General features: G+C 42.4%; 1 protein-coding gene across 11 annotated transcripts in view; it reads left to right on the plus strand.

The window, feature by feature from the left end:
• DCX (doublecortin) overlaps positions 1-23,817 on the plus strand; it is a 126,852-nt gene that overhangs the window by 31,335 nt on the left and 71,700 nt on the right. For 3 of the 11 annotated variants that reach the window (XM_048959418.1, XM_048959429.1, XM_048959428.1), the window contains exons 2-3: positions 13,919-14,126; positions 15,657-16,047. In XM_048959418.1, the coding sequence (XP_048815375.1) occupies positions 15,684-16,047 (364 nt within the window). In that variant the 5' untranslated portion in view covers positions 13,919-14,126; positions 15,657-15,683. The other 8 variants (XM_048959422.1, XM_048959421.1, XM_048959423.1 and 5 more) reach the window with 8 other exon arrangements.

The raw sequence follows: 23,817 nt of genomic DNA on the forward strand, positions 1-23,817 counted from the left end.
GCCTTTGTCTTCCCTTGATGGTTTAAACTGGAAGTTTGGATGCTTATCTTGCAAATATCTATAATAGCATAATTTTTTTCCTAGAAATTGTTCCTACTTGCTGCTAAATCAAATATCTGCACTGTTTCTGGTTATAGCTTTGAGCTGTTGTCCTAGATTTCTCTCCTAGTTCTATCCTAAGATCAGTCTTAGTTTTCTGTGCCTCAGTTTGCCACCTGTGCATCTGACTTAATTCTTTGCTCTCCCACCTTTCTGATTGATGGGTTTTTAATATGTGTGATTATGGCCACCTGTCTTTTTTTCCAGGGACAAATGTGGTCTTCCATGCTCTTTTTTTTTTCTCTTGAATACTTTGGCTTACATATTTATTTCTGTGTATTGCATCATGGAAAAGCTGGTGCTTGGCAACACAAATGATCACAACACATCACCAGTCCTTAATGAACTTCACTGGACATCTCCAGGTAAGGGGTGTAGCTGCCAAACTGACATTTCCTTCAGGAAATGTTCTGTACCTCCTCTTCATTTGGAAAATCTGTGATTATTAAATCACTCCAAAGGAAAGGGATCTGTTGCTGTAATTCATTTAATAATTTAGCGTAAGCCCCAGATTTCTTTTTGCACAAATGAAATTTGCCCTGTTCACAAAAGATCAGCTCCCAGGCTTCTTGCTTACTCACACAGCCCTTTCTTAATTAGGTGGCAGAAACTATCAAAGCACGGTCCTCTTTGCACCGCAGATGACCTTAGGGAAACAAAAAGGCTCTTCATTGGAGAGGTCCTGTAACCCTGCCGTAAAGAAGAGACTGAGATTCATTTCTGGAAGAAGATATGAATGTATAATTGCTGTGTGGCCACTAACTACAGGCACTGTCTCCTCTTCTCAGGCAGCAGAGAGAGAAGATGGGCTCAGCTGTGACACTGTGGGACCCCTTAACCTGACTTCTGTTTTCCCATCACATAGCTATACTTCTCTTTGCTTTGGTAGGTTTTTTAAATACCTGGGTGAAGTCTGAATTAATGTCATCTTGGACATAAAGAGCAGTGAAGTTTGGTTTGCAAAGCATAACATTTTCCTTTGTAGCTTGAAAAGTTCCTGTGTAAGTGCAAGCAGATTCTTTTTCCCACTGCATAATCCTGTTAGTCTAGTGGGATGTAGCATGTGCAAGTAGGGTGCCACTTGAAAAGAGAGCCACAGACACGATGATTCCTACTGTTTATGTCTTTAGACTAACCTTGGGTATTTTTGCATTAAAAATCATAGTGGTGTAATGGCTGTTAGCTCCAAATCCCCACTGAAATGTTATAAAAGGATCCAACTAGGGACCTGAATATTTAATCATTCCTTTTGCTACTCAGAAACCATTAATCTATTGAAGAGAAATTCTACACAGCCAGGATTTCAGGTCTATGTTACCCGGAAGACCTTGTGCCATCTTTTGTACCTGGACTGGGGCAGGCTTTGTATTATCTGCACTGCAACAGCACCTGATGCTCATCAGTACTATGACAGCTATGCCAGCTGGTGGGCTGAGAGCAGGAGCGGGCAAGGAAGATTGTATACAAAAGCTCAAGGAAAAAAACTGCTACATCCTTTTATGGCAGTGAACAATTTTTTGTCAACCTGTCCCACTTCCCCCTGTGGATAACCTAAATTACCTCTATGACCTATACAATGAACTACAACAACTCTCTAGAGATTCCCCTCCCTCATCTGTAAGTGTTATAGGTAGTACTGCTTCCCTTTAGTTAACATTGCCTGCAAAGCATCTTGTTCCCAGAGACCCATTACCTCTGAATTCAAAGTACATTTGGATTCACAATGGAAACATTGAGTTCTTATTGAAGGTTTCCTTTAGCTGTATCCAGAAGCTTCTGATTCCTCAACCTCACAAGGAGATTCCATCTGAATAAGAGGACTCCTTTTTCCTTGCTCATCCCTGTGTTTAGGAGTTCCTGAAGTGCAGAAGGTACAACCACATTTCTATGTTCATTTATGTGTGTAATCCCTGCAGTGATAAAGGATTTATCACATTTAAACTCTCAGCAGTAACAATTTCATTAACTTTGAGATTTCTGTCACTGAAAAAGAATGGATTGACATGCTAGAAGCCAAAATATCAACCACGTGTTCAGTGCATATCCCATTATGTTTTATTTTGTGTCAGTACTCTTTGTAAACATTAATAGGCAGTAATCAATGGGAGTATCCAGTGGCAACCACTTTATATAGTGGATTCCAGTTGGAAGTTTTGAATAACCTAAGAAATTCATTGTTTCTGGGTACTGTCAGGGATCTGAAGGCTCCAAAACATTTTGTAAGTTACCTGAGAGTAAACATTATACAAGAAGCATTTTAAAATAGAGTATAAAGATGACCCAAACTTCACAGCATGGGGCAAACACTATCAGGGGTTGGCAAAAAAATAGGGGTATATTTGTGCCCAAGTGTTTCTTCTCACATTTTACAGTGGCTTCAGAACTATCTGTCTTGTTGTGTATGGGATACAGACCTGAGGATCTCTAACCTGACCTATTTCTATTTTCTAGTTTATAGCCAGCTAAATCAGTGTTATTTGTTGATCTCCTGCTTGTCTAGTGATAAAACATTTCCTCCTTAAAATCAGCCCATTTTAGTAGCACATCTTAATTTTGTGGAAAAGGGCAAACATCTTTGTCATGTTTCCACCAAAAGACAGCTCGCCCATCCCTTACAAAGAAAGACTTGTTCTCCTGTTTCCAGAGAAAGAGATCGCAGCTCTATGGCACAGCAATATCTGCAGCCCTCTGCAGGCATGACTCTCACATGTAGTTTTCTGAACAGTAATTTTTAAGGAGCCTGAGGGGAAAAAAGGGAAAAATAGAAGCGATGCTAAAGGCCTTAACTTCCCAGAAAGATAGAGCTTGATTTATTTTCTTATGCCAACAGAAGACAAACATAGTTACCTTGACTCCTATATTTATTAGGCTTTGACTACCATTCCTTACAGCTCAAAGAGTGCAGATCTTAAGAACCCACAATGGTAGGAAAGAAAAACAGCATTCCTATATAGAAAAATGCTGTAACAATGTTCAAGTGTCCCAATTTTTCTACTGTAACTTGATACTGGTAAACATAAGGGGGGAGGGAAAAAAAAAACAACCAAATTCCTTCATCCGATTTCCTTTAAGAACTGTGAGCAGCCCCACCTGGTTTTTGCTTTTAACCAATTCTTGTCAACAGATCTGTTGAAATGGTATGTAAGCATTTACTTGGGATGTGTTGCTTGGTATATTCTGGAGGTTATTTTCTGTACTATTCAGCTGTCAAGAATTGGGAATTTGGATCATATTTTAGTATATGGTAAATTGCTACATCTGTGTGTGAAAAAGGTCTAGTTTCTCATGACTGCTCTTCATATTACAGCATCACAATGAGGTAACAAAATGGTGAAGTGTGATGGCTTGAGCCACTTGAGCTAAAGACTCAAACAGTCTAAACGAGGTCTGTGTAAGTATCACAGAGCCTGGACTTTTTTTATTTAGAAAGATAAGCTCCATCTGTCAGTAAACTGTGTTGTGATGGTTCTCCTGTGTAGAGATAGGGATTCGAGTAGGGGAACTTACATTTCCCAACACAGCATAATGGGTTGGCTCTTCGCTACTTTATTTTACTTTTATTTATCTCATAATTTTATTTCTAATAATTCTTCATTGCTAGGATCATCTCTTTCCCTAACCTTACGTAGCAAATAAATCTTTTAAGAGCAATTCTTTTTTCTTGCATGTAAGTCCCTCCCCTTGCTTTAGCCTTCTGTCTATGCTATACTTGTTCTCGTTGCTCTAACTCACCCCTGCTCTCCACCTCTTCCACAGCATCACAGCTATGTTGGCAGTGGGCCATCTAGCACTCCAGATGGCTGGCACTTGCTGCTTCTGCCACAGGCTGAGGTAATGAGCTGGTTATTTCAGAAAAATATCCAATGCTATTTACTTCAGGGAATGGTGACACCAGAATAAGTTATTACATGCCTCGTTTCCGAAGGATGTGTTCCCTGCTAGTTAAGATCTGTTTCAGTAAGGTTCCTCTAAATCTGCTCCATAACTCCCTGACTGCGGTATGGAACAGGCTGTTTTCTAATGACGGTATAGTAGCACCTCTCCTCTACTTAAGGACTGCTTACCCTTAGTATAATCCACATCATAGGTATTTTTTCCAGCTAGTGTGAAGAACATAAGGGAACAAAAGCTCTCTTGCTAGACTGTAATGCAGCCTATCCCAGTATGCAAGTAAATTAATGGTACTTGCTGAGGATGGTGTAGCATTTACTCATATTGTATTCTATGTTTCAGTGCTCTAAAAAATCCTGCTTCCTTAGATTCAAGGCATTAGGTTTTGTATATTGCAGACTTTCCTCATGAATCCTATTGTGCAGTCTCTGCATGCCTTATAACCAGCAGAGACTTCATGATAATTCAATTCATGAGCCAAACCAATGAATATTTTGCTTCTGCTGTGAAGCTGGTTTAGGCCAAGTAAAATGTATATATACTTTTTTTTTCCTAGAAGCTAGTTGTGATCTGTGAGAAAATGAGTAACAGCATGTGGAATAGTCACTGCATGGTAGAAGTTGCGTATGTGGTGGGGGCAGCAATAATTAATAGTTGTCTCTTCTGGGATGTTGATACTCTGCTGGACTGTGGCTAAGCTGGAGAGCTTTGGTAGAGAATAGTGAAGTTGAAACTGATGGGCAATTGGTTCCTGTTAACAAATATTCTTTGTCCTGGGGTTTGTTGAGTTCCTTTCCCTGTAGCATGAACACACCAGCAACAGTGAGTTATCATCCATCCCTGTCACAGCATGAGCTCACCCCAGTGACCTACCACAACCTACTGCTCCGTACTAAGCAACACCTCTGACATCCACAGCCTGCTAAATCCTGCAGTGGACTGAAGAGGTAGTTACAGCAGCTGATATGAATATTAAAAAGCTGTCTTCTGAAATCTAATTGCATCTCCTTGAAATTGATAGCTATTTGGCTATTGTAAATTAAATAACTTACTGCTAATCTCTATTTTGGAAGAGAAGATAGAAAGCAGCCCTCCAATGAAATAACTCCATATTCTAATTTAAAACAATAGTTCAGTGAATGTTTTCTCCCCTGATAATTAGCAGGATGTTGCTGTAATCTCTTCCCTCACTATAACTCAAATCCCCCCCTTAATGACTCTACAGTGGTCACTTTTTCAGTGGTCTTTCCCTGCTGTGTTCTGCTTGGTACTGATCATTCTGTATGTGAGAAAACTGATGTTTCTTGATTCCTCAGCTCTTCTCAGGGAAACTCAAATTCCTGAAGCATGGGTTTGTTGAAGAGCTGAGAAGACTGAGCAGTTTTCAGCTTCGCATCTAAACTCTCCCTTTGTATATGCAGAAGCACAGGCTCTAGGAAAGGTTAGGCTCCTCTCTGAAGAGAACAGATTCTCTGCGTGCATTCAGGTTGTGTAGCTCAGGCTGGTAAGGCCTGGTCAGCAAGCAGCATCCTTCTCATGGCTCTTAGTACAGAGCTCAGCTGAGGATGAAGAGTGTGCATGTTGTGGGTTGTGGCTTGTCTGAATGTGAGTTCTGGCTCTATTCCTCTGGATTCTGTTGGGTGCCTGGAAACCCTCGTTCTGTGTTTTGATGGTGTGAAACAAAGCACTGCTCCTGCTGAGGAACTCTTACTCGAACTCTGTGAGGGCTGCCAAACCTGCTGCCCTCCAGCCTTTAAAAATCTAGGGAGACTCCAAATGTTTACAGCCTTCCAAATGTTAACTGCACATAAAACTTAAACCCTCTCTTTCCATGAATTGTTAGTGGGAGGGAAATATTTGAACAGTAATTTACAGCGCAAATTAGAAGTTATCATAGAGCTGGACAGAAGGAAATCTCAAGCATGGGGACTGTATGGGAACTGCTGAGTCACGGCCTGAACCTCTCATTGATCACCTGAGGTGAGCCATGAGCCAGCCAGAGGAGCACAGGTGAAGGCAATTCACTGTGCTGCCAGAAGCCTGGCTGCACCCCTCCTAGACCTATTTAAGAGCTGGCTACCAGTGGGGAAGGATCTCTTCTGGAGATTGCCTTTGCTGGTGTTTTGTGGGTGAGCCCAGGATAGGGGTAAGGCTTCTATTTATTCTCTTTTGTTATCTTAGTCTGCTTTGCCTAACTCTCTTGTTTATTTCGTGATTATAACATCCTAGTATTCTTTGATTATACAAGGACATTTAAAAATGTGATCTAGGCATGAGGGTTTATATTCTGTTTGAATTGGCAGTGTATAATTTAAACCTATACTTCAGACAGTGTTGCTTAAAAGAAACTGGTCCTTTGTAGGGGTTCTGGAAGTATAAAAGAAAACTGAGACTCTTAAATCACAGCAATGTATGATCGTGTGCATGTTGTGTGAGCTTCCCATGTTTTAGCATTGAGAAGCCAGTAAGAATTTCACAGAACGAGTTAAACTACGAAAATGGGTTAAGGAATGCCACAGGGATGTTACTAATACAGCGTGGCTGCAGTAGGGTTTAAAACAGCTGGATGTCTCCTGTACCCTTCCTTCGAAGTTTTAATTGCAAGGACGAAGCTTCTCTGACCCTCGGGCTGCCACCCACACTACAGGTCTGCACGGCTCAACAGCCGCTACAAACTCCTGAGCGGGTTGCCATCTGCTGGCATTGCCTTTAACTGCTTCCTCTTGGGGCAGCGAAGGGAAGGGCGTTTACAAAATACGGGGAAGCAAGTCTGACGTGTAAATGCCTGATAATGTTTTCTTTAAGTGTTTTCTAAATCCTTTAACTAATTGTCTGTGTTGGTTTAGCAGGCCTCGCATTAAGGGGAAGAAAGCAGTTGTATGAGGAGCCTGTTCCTGGTGTCTGTTGTAATTTGAAATGATTTCTTATCACCCAATGGGCTACATGAAACAGAACAGTAATTAGCTTCTGCAAAGCCTGCCTTTGGTCTGACGTGAATCAAACAAGTCACATCGCAGATTGTTTCAATGCAGTGCGAAGCTGTGACTCCATCTCTGGGATTTGTTTCCCCCCATATACAGCTCAAATCCCAAGTTTGAGCAAGGGTCATTCTGCTTTTCAAGATCCTGTAAAGTGCAAAATCAAACAAACAAAAACAAGAGCAAATCTGTTCTTTTTTCAGTTTAGGGATGCTAAATCACTGAATCCTACTGTGCAAATGGAGAAAGATTTGTGTAAATCTGGCTGTGTCATTGTCAAGAAGCTGCAGTCCAGCCCTGACTAACCATTCAAGATGTCTGAGATGTTGTTAGCTTGCAAGTGTATCAATGTGTGCTGAAACTTGTAGGAAGAAAAACCAGGTTATGGGAATTGATTTCCTGAGAGGAAGTTTAAACAAATCAGCTATCCGTTCCTTTGAATTAAATCACTATCGTTGAATACTAACTATATTGTTCAGCTTTACCTGAAATTCTAATCAGAAGTGATCCCTTGTAGTAGGAAGTAGCATCATGCTGTACAGACACTGCCTGTTGTGATGATGAATAATCGTTACATGGCTCTTGGTAGCTGGGTAACAATCAGGCTATGCTACTGCCCACCAAGTTGCAGGGGAAGTGAGCATGTTCCAGAGCTGGCAGTGTCCTTGCAAGTCATCGAGGCAAAAAGCCTGTCTGCTTGCTCCTTTCCACAAAGCAGGAAAGAAGGTGGGAAGTGCAAAGTGTAGGAGAGATCATCCATTTCTTTTGCCATAGCAATTCATCAGATGGACTAACTGCTGTGCCTGCAAATCCTTCTTAGCATCTCACGGCACACACTACAGCACTGCTAGTGAAGCACCGTGCTGCTTACGGGCGCATGATGTCCTCCTTTTCTAGGGAGCAAATAATATGCTTGAGAGCTGCACTTCCTCCAAACTGATGAGTCCTCGAACGAGGATCGCTTCGCGCTCCGATACTCAATTTCACCACATGGTGGCATCGTTGCTGTCTTACTGATGCCTACAGCCCGGGGATCAGCCCGAAGACCTACGAGGTTTGCACCGAGGTTTTCACGGACGTCCCGATGATGATTGCTGCGGGTGCTTGAGGAGTACGACGCGGTTCCGTGGTGCTTTGTGAGGCACGGTGGAGGTACCCTTTGTGCACTGAACTTATGCATTCAGACTCAGGTCTGGCTTACTGTTTCCTGTCACATCTGCCAACCTCACAGGGAACCACTCTGCACTGGTGTTGCTCTCTCTGTGAATGGCCTGGGTGTGGTGTGACATTCCATTCCTTTGTGATTAACGCTGTAGAAAGTAAAACTAATCTCCTTTCAGGTTCCCCTTTCGCACCTCAATAGAAAAGGCAGGGAAGGAGACTTAAAATGGATGTCCCATGATATAAAGGTGGTATGGTGACATTCTGCTGGGATTTGATGTGCACTCAGCACTAGGAACTGAAACCTGTTGTTGCAGGAGTACCTCCACTTTGCAGTTCAGCAGATGCTAACAGAGGAGAGAACAGTGGTTTTGACCAACTGGACTCTCATTAAAGCCAGTCTGGTACTAATATTCTTTTATTACAACTAGCAAGGATCAAATCTGATGTTTTGCACTATTATGGCATTTCATCAGTTGATTTTTCTGACTTGAGCCAACTTGCCTTTAGACATAAAGACCGCCCTCAAGTTCACAGTCAGCAGAGAGCTGGTCCCATTTGAACACCCTAGGGCTTATTTTTCTGGAGTTGAGCTCACAGGAAATATCTGTATTTCTTTATACTTTCTGAGTAGACCCTTTTTGGCTCCAGCTCTACTGATTAATAAGTGTTAAGAATTGTGGAGTATAAAATGGAAGCCTTTTCTATCCGGTGCCTGATATCATATAATCTTTGCTTGTTCGGAGTGTTTACATAGTTGGTTCTGGGTAACCCTTTATGAGATCTTGTTAAATTGAATATACTGGTAAGGACACCTTCAGATGAGAGATCAAGACTATCTTCTAATCTGGTTCTTGATCCAAACATTGGCTGTGAATCCTGATGTTCTGGTACAGTTCTTCTGTTCAGTCAAACAGTGGTTTACAAACTTTTCCAGACCAGAGGTTTCTTATAATGGGTAGTATACCCATATAGTAGTGTGTAGTAATTTTTTATCTTACACTGGGGGGAAGGTTCACAATAAAAAGGACGTATATAATGTGGAAACAGCATCGGAATCAACACTGGAGTTTCTGGTGTCAGCTTCTCACTCAGTAAAATCACCATTATTGAATCGTAAAATGACTTGAGTTGGAAGGGAGCTTAAAGACCATCTAGTTCCAAACCCTGCTCTGGGCTGGTTGCCATCCACCAGCTCAGGCCCCATCCCATCTAGTCTTGAGCACCTCCAGGGATGGGGCACTCACAGCTCTCTGGGCAGCAGTGCCAAGGCCTCACTACCCTCTGTGTCAAGAATTTCCTCCTAATATCTAATCTAATCATCTGGTATTCCTGAGATGTTAAACTATTATCTGGTTTTCAGCAAGCTGTACATTCCTAAAACAAACAAATCAACAAAAACAAAACCCACCCTGGACCAGCCAAAGAAAACCCCAAATTAAAACCTACTAAAGTTTCCTAAAATGATCACCATCAAAGCACTGACCTTTGTACTTTTGTAGTCCCTGCCCATCACGCAGGATGATCATGATTTCTTTCAACTCTAAATTCCACAATTTGCCTCAGAGGTTAGGAGCTCCAGGCTGGTGTAATTTGTCCTTTTATTACCTCTAGTCTTTTCCAGTGCTATGCTGCAGAGTTCAAAAAAAACCCAAAACTCTTCATGTCTCCTAAAGCCACTAAAAGTATTTTTTTTATCTTCCATTGAAAACTTTAGTCTTGTAGGTCAATTATCAAGAAATTAGTAGTCTTGATCATGAGTCTTCTATGAGCTACGATGCAGCCCATAGACAACCTTTGAGGAAGGAGACATCTAGATTTCTTGTGGTTTCATTTACCGTGGCCTTGGCTGGGACTTGCAGACCATATATCATGCTTAGTTTGGTCAGCAGAAGCATACTGACAACGTCTGTGAGCTTCTGCATGTTCCCCAACGTAGAGGCAATGCACGTGGCAGGTGTTTCCATGTCTTTCTGCAAGCTTTGCAAATTTCTGTTGCGGGGAAACTGTGCCACTGAACTGCCACCAAAATTTGCCTTGTAGAACCCACTGGATGTGGCAGGATTTATAGAAGAATACCTTGGATGAGGGTGTCTTGTTTTCTCTATCAGGGAATTTGTTTTCAGCCGTGGAATATTTATTCATCTGTGTGATTTGTTGCTTTGTAGAATGGAGGGAATAAGCCAGATGAAATCTAATGTTGAAGGTATTTTTTGGATGAGTGTTGTGCTTTTTAGTGCTTTATTGTATCTGGATGTGTTGGGAATGTCTTTGATGAGTCACTGAACTAATTCTTTGGGCTGCATTGTTTCCAGATACTTAAAATGGGTTTATTAGCACAGGGAATGGCCTTTTCACTTGTAGCATGCTTCTTTTTGATCCCTCAGAGGAAGGAATAGCTCCTTTCTCCTAAACTTCAGCAGAAGTTTATCTGATGCCAAAGTCATTTGCTGAAGTTGAGGGGGATCTGCCAAGGGTGTGGGGCTGCAGCAGCACAGAAGCATTAATTCATCACAGCTGCAGGCTGTCTCCAAAGGAGTGACAGGTCCCACCCAAAGGGTGCTGTTGCTGTGGGATGCAGGTGAGAACCTCACACTCTGGCTGCTGCAAGGTGGCCTCGGAGCCCAGCCAAACTCATTGGAATCTACAGCTTCCAACCTTTCCTCCTTCCACAGATAGAAAAACTCTGTCCCTTCTGTTCCCTGGGGTTTTCAGTGATTCAGGCTACAGATGGGACTGCGCAGCCTCTGCAGATGGTTACAAGGCAAGGAGCGGGGCAGCTATGCTGTGAAGGTAAACCTCCTACGTTCCTGGCAGTAAGCTGAATTTGGCTCACAAGCTTTGGTATTTAAAAGACTTTCGGATGTGTGTGGTCCATATAAAAATAAGTATTCAAAGGAAACTAACACTGCGTGGTGAAAATCTGTGAAGTGCTCATTGCTTATAGTACTATGTAGGAGAAACTTAACTCTATGGGCCAACATAGGATAGTTCTTCAATGAACTATCAGCTCCTCAGGTTTAAAGGCTGTTGCTTTCTAGTTTCAGGGGTGAGTTACTGGCCTTATGGATCTTAGGTTTTGACTGCCTCAACACATTTGACAGAGCCCTGAAATAGTTATTTGTGATCTCAGAGTGCTTTGGCACAAAGATCTCATCCAACAAAGCTTTGAAAGGAGTGATCAGATACGACATCTTCAAAGCAGTCCAGAAGCATGGAGGTGAAAATAAAAAAACTAAACATGTATCTGCATAGACTGACATGACAATGATGATCCAAGTTTTCCTACAGAAGCAGTGATCACTTGATTTAATTTTTTCCAAAAACTTTATCTGTGGTGCAGCCAGATTCAGGTGATTAGCACCCTTACATTGTGATGTGCTATGAATAAACAAAATTTTTATAGAGTTCAGGACATATTATTAGCAAGGCAATGGAAGGCCGACATAGAAAGTACTTAAGATTGACTCCTGATAATAGAAACTGGGTTTTGTATGTACATATGGGGAAGTTAGCACAGAAACAGTCACAGAATCTCTTTTATCTGCACTCTGCTCTTCTCTGAAGTATCACAGTTGCTTGGCAATGGCAACAAACATGTCTTTTCCCAGATTTAGTTACATAGGCAGAAGTCTAAATGCTAGCTTCCTCAGAGGAAAGATGATTCACCTGATTTAAAGCAGATATTTTAATCTGAAAAGCTATATTTGTCTTTGCTTTTTAGCAAGATGAGGCTATTGATGGGAAGAAGAATTTTTCCGATTCTCGGTACTTCACGCTGCCTAAAATGGTTTAGATTTGTCTCGGGGAATGATTCTCTTCTGAAGTAAATAGGTTTTGACCAACATTAACTCCTTGGGGCCACTGAAGAAGTATTCATCAAGAAAGGGTTGTTTATTTCCATGCCATGTTGCCCAGCCAGCGTCTTTAGAATGAGATGATTCTGCTTTCACTTGCAGAGAAGCAAATGTGGTGTGATTCCATTGGGAATGTCACATCAGTCTGGCTTCAGGGCTCTTCACCTCCAATGATGCTCTGGCTGCTGAGATTCTTCTTGCCTGTGGCAGGATTAAAGGGGGACACTGTACTTCCTGTGATTTGGGCACCTTATACAAATAACTTGGTTACACCAAAGATGGACATTGTTACCACTGACTGTAGGAACCTTATCCTTCAGTCAGGAACAAATACCAGGTTTCTTGTCAATGTGCTTAACCCTGAATGATTTTAAAAGCAAGTGCCCATGCTCAAAAGCTTATGATAGTGTCCTGAGTAGGCATGTTCATATACACACGCTTCATTTTCTCATTGGTGGATGTGGTTTTGGGGGTTAAAAAGAAGAGCTGTCTTTTAATACTGTTCGAGACTATTTGCCTTCCTCATAGACTCCATAGGAGTCAAACTTGGGAGATAATTTGTATGGCATGAATTTACATCACCCTTCCACCTTGCCACAAACTAGTATCCAAATGCCTCAGGCATGCAAGACTGAAGACTAAATTTTATTTCCTTTCCTCTGTTTTTGCTGTTGCTGCTCTGAGTACATGTATCATAATTTATGTCTTTGCATTTTAAAAGTATGAAAACTTAAGACAGTCTCTTGTATAGTATGGGGAAGAATTGTTTATCGTGGACAGATTATGTGCATGGTGATGAATGTCCATATATCTGATTTGGGAATAGGAAGGAGAGCAGATCTGTGGCTTCCTCTGTAGTGATTCCATGAAGCACAAGGGGAGCAGATGACAGCTTTTGCAGAGGACGCAAGGGAACCTTATATGAGCGAAAAGATTTTGGGGAAGAAGAAAACTTTTCACAAATGTTATGTGTGAAAATTGCTGGGAAGAAGTGCTTTGAGTGGATTCATCAGCACTGCCTGGACAGTCATCTACAGGACAGACAAAGCTGGAATAAATACTATTTTTTTTTTTTCTGTTTAAATGCATAATGTGCCAGAATGAAGAAAATCTGATGTTTTCATTCAAAACAGACAGAGCATTGTTAGGAAAGATTTCCTTCTACAGATGGGAAGACCCTCCCATTTCCAAGCCTTATTCCTATTTAAAGTAAAGATAATACCAGCATCAGCAGAGTTAGGAGTGGGGTCTGCAGTGCTGCTCCTTTACGTAGGATGGAAATCTCTCTTATAGTGCAGGTGAAAGATTTTGTTGTCTCGGGGAAAGAGGCTAGTACAATTTTAAAACAGATGAATTCTCCTGTTAAGTCCGAATTCTCTTTTGTTTGTTTGGGATATAAGCCAAACTGAATCTGTTGGGTTAGGTTTGTGTTGATTGACTCCATCCTGAACCCCTTGGCTACTTGAATGCAGAGCTTTGGTTTTGACGTATATCCAGTGCTAGTGGAGAAAAATTATTCAAGTGCACTGCATATGTAACCACCAAGCCAATTGTCCCTTCCTGCTTGCCAGTGTAAACCATGAATGCTGTGTGAAACCAGTACAGCAGCAGGACTGGGCCCAGTGCCACTGGTTAACTTTTTTTTCTTAAATTGCTTTACTAACACACTACAGCCTTGTGCCAGTATTGTAGGACATAGTAAGCTAGTAGCCATGACCTCCCTATACTGTAATCCTATAAAATTGGTGCATCAGTCTAATTATGCTCTATTTTCAGTGGGGCTAGATGCTTTACTGGTGAAGTTAAAGCCAAGGAGAAATTTACTTCCTTCGGAACACAAGCCCCAAACTTACCCCTTTAAACTTTTTTTGCTTAACCATCTATTAACATATCCAGAGCTAGAATGAACACACCCTTTTTTTTCCCACTCAGATACAGAGAAGATTACAATAAGATGAATGATGATTAGAGTAAAAACCATTGAGGCAAAGTTACCATGAAGGGATCGAACAAGGCACTAGGACCTAGGAGGCGTCTCATCCACCCTGGCAGGAATTTCTTGCTTGGAGCTCAGACAACAAAGGCAGAGCGAGCCTGGTTTTCTTTCTCTCAGCATCTCCACCCTGCGCGCTGAAAACCGGTGAGTAGAGCTCTTTCGAGTGACTTGCATGCAGAAAAGTAGCAGATGTCAGATGGAAGGAGGAATCTTTCTTTTAGTACCTTACAGCATCTGCAGTTCATTTTTAAACAAAACCCCCGAATCCTCTGTTTCATTCCTGAAGTTGCTTGGATGTTTCATTGTTCAGTACGTGTCACCCGACTGCATGTACCCCAGCTGGCATTGTGCGGGAAATGTTCCGAACTTGGGGTTTCTCTGCAGATTGCCTGCATTGTCATCTGCTTTACCGCAGGCTGAGGACAATGATTTTTCTCGTGCAGGTCACGGTGACATTGTAAAACACAGCAAAGCAGCAGTTCTGGCAAACGTGAGGGGTGGGGAACCGATAGCAACAGCTTTTCCTAGATTTGTACCTGGCTGCCAAATGTGGGATGTAAATCCCATTTCTGCCTCGTGTTAACATGCAAGCAACATACGTGAGTTGCACGTTTCTAGTTTACAGAGGGAATGAAAGAGCAGGACTGGGGGGATTTCTCCTCCTTTTGTGTTGGGGTTTGGTGCAGGGGAAAGGTTGTTCTTAAGCATAAACTAAAGACCATGTGAAAATTGCTGATTACTGTCTGTCAGCTCAAGTCTCTGCTTTTCTGAGCTCTTCCCTTGCGCAAGGAGCCCCCCTGTGCTCAGAACAATGAAAGGTGAGCTGGCAGGGGCGGCGTGTCCCTTGGGCAGGGGGCACTTCCAGCAATTAAATCACTTAAGACCAGGAGGGGGGAGGTTGGAAGAGTTGGAAATAGCTCCTTTATTTTCTCCTCCTCATTAAATGGGAGCTGAAATGCAATTCAGAGGAGGCTCAGGCTGCTGAAAAGGGCTCATAGAAGCCTCGTTTCAATGACAGATTTTTCTTTCCAGTCATTTCTTCTTAGAGATGTAGGCTGGTCCTGGGAATTGATTGATGGGCTAGGAGGGGGCTGCGGATAGGGGGAAGGGTGGGATGGATCTCATTGTTAACCCTTATTGAACAGGCTGTCACAAAGAAACTGCTTAGTCCCCTGTGACCATTCTTTCATAAATGCCAGTTTATTCTAATGTTAAATATTCAGATGCTCTGATTCCTTCCGTGATTCGACAGATTGAAGGGCTGACTCACTGGGATCTCCTTGTTTTCTGTTGCCAAAGGAAACCTCACAGGGCTCAGAGGTTTAATTCACTGCCAACTGGTGTTTGGATGAGTTTTTGGGGGCTGAGATGCAACTCCCTTTGGCTTCAAGCCCCAATTTACTACACTCTGAAAACTCCCAGGTGTAGGAGCAGACTGTTCTCTAGTAATATGTTCCCTGCCCCCAGTAATTGGATCCCTTTCACAGCACGGACCCCTCCTACCCTCAGTCCCCAGAATTGATACAAATCTGGGTCAGGGGAGGGGGTGCTTCTCAAATAAATCTGGCCTGCTCCAGACGCAGCTCTGTCATTTTTTTTTCTTGCTGGACTGTGGCTCTGCTTGGCTCTAACCTGTCCTCTTTGCACTCCTTTTCTTCCCGTCTTCCTGCTCAGCTTCAGATCTTTAGGGTTCACCAAACTATGGAACTTGATTTTGGACACTTTGACGAACGAGACAAGGCGTCCAGAAACATGCGAGGCTCACGTATGAATGGGTTGCCCAGTCCTACTCACAGTGCTCATTGTAGCTTCTACAGAACCAGGACCTTACAGGCACTGAGTAATGAGAAGAAAGCCAAGAAGGTGCGTTTCTATCGCAACGGGGACCGCTACTTCAAGGGAATTGTATATGCTGTGTCTTCCGACCGCTTCCGAAGTTTTGATGCTCTCCTGGCTGACCTGACCCGGTCCCTGTCTGACAACATTAATCTGCCTCAGGGAGTCCGTTACATTTACACCATTGATGGATCGCGGAAGATTGGAAGCATGGATGAGCTGGAGGAAGGTAATTGGCATTGCTGGCTGGTGCAGTGAGGAGGCGGGGTGAGAAGGGGGCTGCACCACTTTGGCCTTTTCCTTAGGTCACATTTCCTGCAGGCCCAGGGATGCTTCTGCCCCTCTGTGTTGAACCTGCCCCATCTCCTTCCCTGCACAGAGATGCAGAGGAGTGTGGCAGCCCTCAAGGTGCCTCTGGCATGCTTGCTCTAGTGCAGATGCAGAGCTTGAGGGGTGTGTCTTACTCTGGACTAGACATGGCTGTGTGCATGGCTCAGGGGGCTGTCTGAGGGCATCCCTATGTCTGTGCAAACTGGGCTAGGGTCCCACTGGGGTTGGATGCATATGAGTAGAAAATGCTATGACTGTATGTGTGTTGGGGTCATGCAGTGCATATGTAACAGGGTTTCTGCACAATGTATGATGGGGGTAGGAGGGATTTATGCAGTGTTTAAGGGTGTGCAGTGTGGGGCTCATGAACAATGTGTACGGGAGCATTGGCTGGGATGTGTGGGGGATTATGGAATGTTGGGATGTGGGATGAGTGTTTAAGGATGTGTGTTAGTGCTTCAGGCAGCATTTGAGCAGTGTGGAGGGGTGTGTCAGGAGCTCGTGCATTGCATTTGGGGGCAGTTAATGATCAACGTGTGTGCATGGAAAGGATGTTGAGAGGGGTTGCACTTGGTGAAATTTGAGGTTTTATATGTAGAGATATGTGGAAGAAGTTGTAAGGAGGGTTCCTAGAGAGGGTTCATGCTCAGGGGCGTGTTAGAAGAGTTATGCTCAGGGAATGTTGTAGAGGGATGTTGGGCTTTGTGTGTAAGAGGTGGTGGAGGATTCCTGCACAGTGATGTGTAAGGAAGGAGTGTTGGGGAGGGGGGGGGGGGGGTCATATGCTGTGTATGAGTAGGGCTCATGTAGGGTATGTACAGAAGGTAGGTATGTTGAAATGGAGTGTGTGTGTGCAAGGAAGTGTATCTGGGGAGTGTTTCTACAGAGACTGTGTGGTGGGGGCTGATGTGGGCCAGGCTGCTGTGGTAGGTTTGTAGAAAAGTGTGGGAAGACATCTCATGTGTAGAAAAAAGGTCTGAGTGTGCAGGAGATGCTTGGTGCAGGTCAGAGTGCCTCTCTGTTTCTAGAGAGGCTGGCAGCGTGCCTGTTCCTTTGAGCATCGCCTGGGCTGTGGGATGAAGGAATTACCATGAAGCTCAGCCTCTGCAGTGGTGGGCTGCTGCTGTGGGTGCTGCCAGGAGGATGCCCAAGGCAAAAATCACTGCAAAGCCAGTCCTGCATCCTTGCCTGAGGCATGGCCACAGGTGAACTCTGCTGGTGGCACAGCTTGAGCAGGGTGCATGGAGAACATCCTCTCTCTTGCTCTGGTTCTCTCTTTCCAGACCAATTCAGACACTTCATCCTTTGTTTGGGCCTGGAATACCCTGATTATCTTATTGCAAAAGGAGAGGTGCTTTCCTCTCTTCTTTGTTTTCTTCCAAGTAGATGATCTGAGGGATGTGGTGACTTCAGAAAAACCACAAGGCTTCTGCTTTGATAAGACAGTAATGTAAGCCCCTGAACTGCTGGGGCAACCTCAGTAGGGAGTCATCAAGTGACCATGAGTTTAGCCTCTTCTCCTTATCTGTCAAGTGGGATGCTCCTTTCCCCAAAATAGTTTGTGGAAAAAAGAACACAATGGAACAATAACATTTTTCACAGAAGAGTTTTACTGGGAACAAGTCAATGCTTTTCACAGAGATGATGCAATCCTAGTAGAGTTATTCTCAGCTGAGTTACCATACAGCTGTCAAATGGGTGCGCGGCCTCCCTAATTTTAGAGATTCTGCCATCTTTTTCTCATCACTTTTAATATGGCCACAGCCTATCTCTAATGACAGCTCTCAGTCCTTTTTTCTTTTTTTTTTGGTCAGAAGTTAACAAGACTTTCATAATTACACTTGTTTTACAATGAAATTTGTGCTGCAGATAAGAAAGTACCTAGTTCTTCAAAATACATTGTTTTATTGATTGAGGTGTAGGCAGGAGACACTGACATTTGGGTTCTGGCTTTGTTCTACCAGAACAGTGTCTGGAAACAGCAATGAAGATGTGACGCTGAAACAAAAATGGGATTGACTGTGTTGCTAGTAGGAAAATACAATCTGATCAAAATGAAAAAAAGGATAATCTCACATCTTAAAATGCAAAAGGAGTTCTATCTGCTGTTATTAACAGTTTAATGATAATATTCCCATAGTGCTAATTTAGAAAGGCAATCTTGGAGAGACACAAATACCATGGTTGCAGACAATCCTTTGTTAAACTCTGCTACTGGTCTGTGTGTTTGTGTAACTGTGTTCTAGGTACACATGGAAAAAAAAAACAGAACTTCAGCATATTTGCACTGTGGCATGCAAAACAGTGCAGACACTTGACAGTATGTTTGCCATATAATTAGCTTTCTAGTTAGACACTGACAGCGACTAAAGCAGTTTTAGTTGCTAAAAGGTGACTAATTTATTATTGTAATTTCCAGTAAATAAGTAGAACGTAGGAAATGAAGTTATTGGAGGGGCTAATTTCAGTTTGATTTTCAGTAGCTCGTGAATTACCACTAGTCTTTCACACTGCATTCCGGGTACTTGATTATTCTGCATGATTAAAAATGTGTTTATATGGTATAGTCTGAATGTACTTCTGTAGGGTAGAGAATGATACTGCATAATACCAATAACCTCAAGACAGCAGGTATTTCACATGAACAGAAATACTTGGTGAGCTACTAACTAATGGTTCTTGAAGTAACCCTTTGGATCTCTAGGGTCAGACTTGGTAGACGTCCTTCCCTGGAATTAGGGGCCATTCTCCTGAGGTTCTTGATGAATGCATGTTTTCCTTTCCAGTCTGTCTAAGATGGAATAAGTGAAGTCTCTTCTACTCTTCTTGTATCATCTCATATCTATCAGGTGGGATGTGCCTCTTGATCTGTACTGAACTTGGCACTGTCCACTTGTTCTGTACTGCCTCCTATGCTAGACTTGTCTATCTTCATGTCTCCCAATGACTTTTAAAGTCGTCTTCTCTGATCATTTTTTCTCTCCTGCTATCACTAATACAGATCATCTTCATTCACTGCATTCATCATCTTAATCTTGACTCCTTGTTTTCATCATCAATTTTAATGCATCTGTAAATATGCGAAGTACATGCTGCCATTGTTTAGAACTGTGTTTTTCTTTATCTAGATGTTGATTTAATACAGTAGAGCATCCTATTCACTGTTCACCTCATCCTGACTATACGTAAATTGCTGACAGTGTCCTCTAGTTGCATGTTCTTTTGGCTGAGTCAGGAGTGAATATTGCACCCAAGTGCTGCTATCTATCGTGGTTGTTCTAATCAATAAATGAGTTTTGGGAAAGAGCAGCAGGTGAATTTTATTCCTTTCATTTTATGATGAGTTCTAGTGACCAAGACTTAGGAAACTCCCTGGCTCAGAGAAGTGGTAGTCTGAATATGTCAAGGTGCAGGAAGATATTACCATTGAGGAACTGAGATAGCGGTAGACAGCCTGGTTTGTTTGTCCCAGTTTTGTAGGACAGAAGAAGATGAACAAGAAAGATCAAACCTTGACTTTCAAGTTCATTCCATTCCTCAGTCTTTTCCAGGGCCTGGTCAGGGGTCTGGAGGTATGTACTTCTATCAAGCATTTGATTTTAAAGTGGACTTTGGTCCTATTTCTGGAGTTCAATTTTTTGTGAATAAAGAGTTCTTTGTAGCACATGGTGGGGGTCAGAAATAAATATGAAATAAGCCTATATTGACTACAAATACAGTATAGATGAGACATGGTAGGTAAGGCCAAAAATGCAAACTATGGATTAAAATCAATATTTGAGAGACAGTATGTCTCTCAAGCTGCAGAGCTTCTCCTCTGTGAGCTCCTAGCGTGCCAAAGCTATTAGGCAGGGTCAGAAGGCCCATCATATAGTGGATTTATACTCCTGTCCTGTGCTGGGCTGTTCTGGTCTGAAATCAGCCCCTACCTTAGTTTAAACATTAGAAAAATCTGAATGGAATTATGTTTTGTTCAGTGGGGTTTCATCGCAAATGTTCTTGGGCTATGTATGATATTTGAGGAAGTGTTTCCAAGCTTTTGTCATACGCTGGAGAGTCTTTTCTGGAGTCTTGTTCAGGAATGTTTAAAGTAGTCACGGGAGAGGCTCCACCTTAGAGCTGTACAGAGCCTGGTGCGTGTTGGGACTGAGGGCTTGGTAGGAAGTGCATCAAAGTCTCCACCCAATGCATGCATGTTCCAGTTTGTCTGGAAAGCTGAAGCTCCTGTAGTCCAATATTGAAACTTTGGTAACTTGGCATTGTTTGCTATGACTGTTATCCCTAGAGCTTGGTTAATTATATCCTGTATAGCAATACATATTGTTGTTCTGTTTTATTTCCTTGATGATCTGAGCTGCCACACTAGGATTAGTATGGTCCCTTGGTATGGAGTCAAGATTAGTAGGTAACATGGCATGGTGAATCTTTATCATGTAGTTGTGAAGGCAACTTGGTAATCATGCATTTCATTTTCTTTCTTTTTTTTTTTTATTTTTTAAGTTTTCCAACAGAGCATGAAGTGCTTCTCTCATGAGGAAGCTCCACGTGGAAGAGCCAAAGGAAGCTCTTCCACTGTTCCTTTTGCTGTGGTGAAGTAGGTCTTGAGGCAGAAGACAATCATTTTCAGTGCATAAAGTAGCAGGAAATTCATGCATTTGAATTCAAGGGCCTACTTTAACACAATATATAATGAACTCTGTGAGGAGTTAAGTCCACTTAATTCCTACTGAAGTCATAGTAAATCCCATGAAACATGAAAGCTGGGCACAGTAGCAAAGTCTCAACTTCGAGGCAGTGGAGCTAATAACCAAAATAATTGACTGCAGTCTACAGAGACAGTTTTTGGAATAACTACTAGCAGTTAGACTTTCAAAATGGCCTCAATCCAGCTTTTCCAATTTTTCTCAACTTCTGCATGGAATTCATTATACTTGAAAACTTGCTGGTGCACGCAAAACTTGCTGGTGCATGTTGATAAAGGATAACTTTTTTTTTTTTCCTGAAAGTACAACCCGTCATTTTTAGTATTGTCAAAAGAAGCCCTTCTAAGAGGGTTGAAGGCTTAGCACTCGTCTTGAGCTTAGAATCTCTAAGAAACCTTCTCTAAGGCAAACCTTATCTTTGCTGAGATCATCCCTTCTTTAGGAGCTGAATAATCTAATCGCCTTGTGCTTCTATCAAATCAGTAGCACGGTGATGTGTAATGCAGGTATAGCCAATACAGTTGTATGATACAAGCTGTGGCTTCAGGTGGCAAACATGCTGGCTTATGGTCAAAGCTCTACAGTCAGTCCATCTATTGCTAACAGTAGGATGAAAAGAATAAATAAAAGCTCTAGCTCGTCTGACGGCACAGTGGGAAACAGTGATACCTCCAGAGCACGCTGTCACGATGCCAAGTGCACAACATCCTGCAGGGCTTTGGCTTTGCAGTCCAGAAAGGGCATCTTGCACTGACCTAGCACTGCACTAGAAAAATGCTGTTCTTAGCACCGCTGCTCTCATGCCTGTAGTGCCACATTGAGCAGCAGTTTGGATGTTGCCTGGGATGATACTTCTCATCTTTACCAAAGCCTCCACCCCCATGTGAAATTCTCTTTGGTGCTGCCATTTGGGGTTTTGTTCGGAAGCAGCAAAATGGCTGCTCATTGTACTCATGGTTCCAGCTGTGTTTCTGCACATGCACACAGCTGCTTATTGTCTGAATATATGCTCCTGAAAATATTTGTGTGCAGGTTTTATGTTCAGGGCTGGGGAGTAATGTACCTCTTGGAGTTATTCCTTTGACTGAATCTCATATCTGCTTCCTCCCTTTCTCTGTTATGCTGTGCACTTCTGCAACCATGTTGTGCTTATCAGTTATACTTCTGGCACAAATGCATACCTTGAATTCTCATTAAAGATTCATCTACATATTGATGTAGCAGAGAAACCACTCCTCTCTGCTAGAAATATTCCCCTGTAAGATTTCTCTCCTTGGTGAACCTATGGCCACAGTGCACATACTCAAAACTGGAAAGTTCAAATGACTTCAGACCATTCTTGCTTGATTATACTACTACTTTATGGTAAAATGTGGGTAAAACTCAGCTGTGTAAAGTGAAATAGCAAATGTTCCTGGTTGGCAAATGGTAAAGAGGATGTGCCTGACTGAGGAATTTCATTGATATGGTTATGATTTGACAGCCAAAAACTGAGTTTAGAAATACATAAATTGTAGTTAATTGAAATTGAAACTAATGCTTCTGTGGTCAAGGAAGATGGAAATGCCTTTTCCTGGGAGCTATACAGCCATAACTGTGGAAATGATACTAGGAAGAGCCACTGTTCTGAAGGGTAGAGCAGTGTCACTCTAAGCAAATTTCCGGTCAGTTTTAGAATTCAATAAAATATCTGCTAGGGATCAGGTTAAATAAAACCAAGTGAGAATGGACAGATGATATTTTCCACTTATGACTGTGAGCATAATCTGAAAGTTTTATCCACAAGTACCTAGCATTGCATTTGTGGAAGCAAAGCATAGGCGTATTGCAATATGCCATTATTGCCTTTGGAGTCAGCTGTTCTAAGTACACTAAGCAACTACACAGTGCAGTGAAGAATTTCAAAGGATTCACGTGGAATTAAGAATAATAGCACTCTCCTAAACAGACCATTAATATCTTAAACTCACTTTAAAATGTGGACCTTAGTGTATTTTCCATAAATAAGACTTCATGTTTTTATAGATCACAGCATATGCCTATACTTTATTTAGTTGTGGTCTCCCAAAATACTGTGTAAAAACAAATTATATTCAAGCCCAGCACCCCTTTGGTAGCTGATTGCTACTATTTTTCTGGTGTGGAAGCAAAGGCACAGGTCTGAACCTTTCACAGAAAAGCACTGGTGAGAATAGGATTCAAGTCACTTCATATTGCATTTAGGTACAGAAATCCCTTTTCCCAAAGCATAATGTTACTGTTCTGTTCAGCATGCTCCCAAAGGCTCTGCTGCTTGGGAATTATCCGCTTGAGGAAGCTCAGGTTCTTAGGAGGGCTAATTCCCCGTTTGAGCATCTCAGACTCATTGCTGTGCTTCGTACTCAGTTACGAAAGTGCTGAGAAGCATGGGCCTCCTCTGCACCAGATGTTGCTTGGCTGAAGCAGATAAACAATGGCTTATCGCTTATTAATCAGAAAGATTTAACAAATACAGCATTTCTGGAAAACAATCAGTAACTCCAGTGGGGATCCTTCATAACTTATGGAACTTTGTGGGATGTTTTTGCTTCTATTGAGTCCAATTCAAGAAGTGTGAGGCACTAAAGGAGCTTCAGTTATGAGTGCTATATGAGCAGTTTATCAAGGAGTTCTGCTGATAGCACGCATACTCCAGCTACAGATTGATTGTTCACACCAACAGAGCCTCCTGCTGGGGTTCTGTTAGTCTGGAGTGCGCTAGTTAATAAATAGTATCCATCTTGAGACTTGTTAGATTTCTGCCTTCTGTGTTTCTGTCATTACTTCAGAAGGGACAACAATACCTGCTGCTTGGCGGTAAATGACTTCGGTGCTCTGCAGTTCAGGAGACAAAAGCTGCTGTTGGGGATGTAACTGCTGAGAGCACACACTGCTTTCTGGCAAGTGAAATACAAAGTCAGGGCAAGAAGAAATCCAAACAATTGAAC

This window comes from Lagopus muta, chromosome 13, assembly GCF_023343835.1.
Source record: "Lagopus muta isolate bLagMut1 chromosome 13, bLagMut1 primary, whole genome shotgun sequence".
NCBI classification, from domain to species: Eukaryota; Metazoa; Chordata; class Aves; order Galliformes; family Phasianidae; genus Lagopus; species Lagopus muta.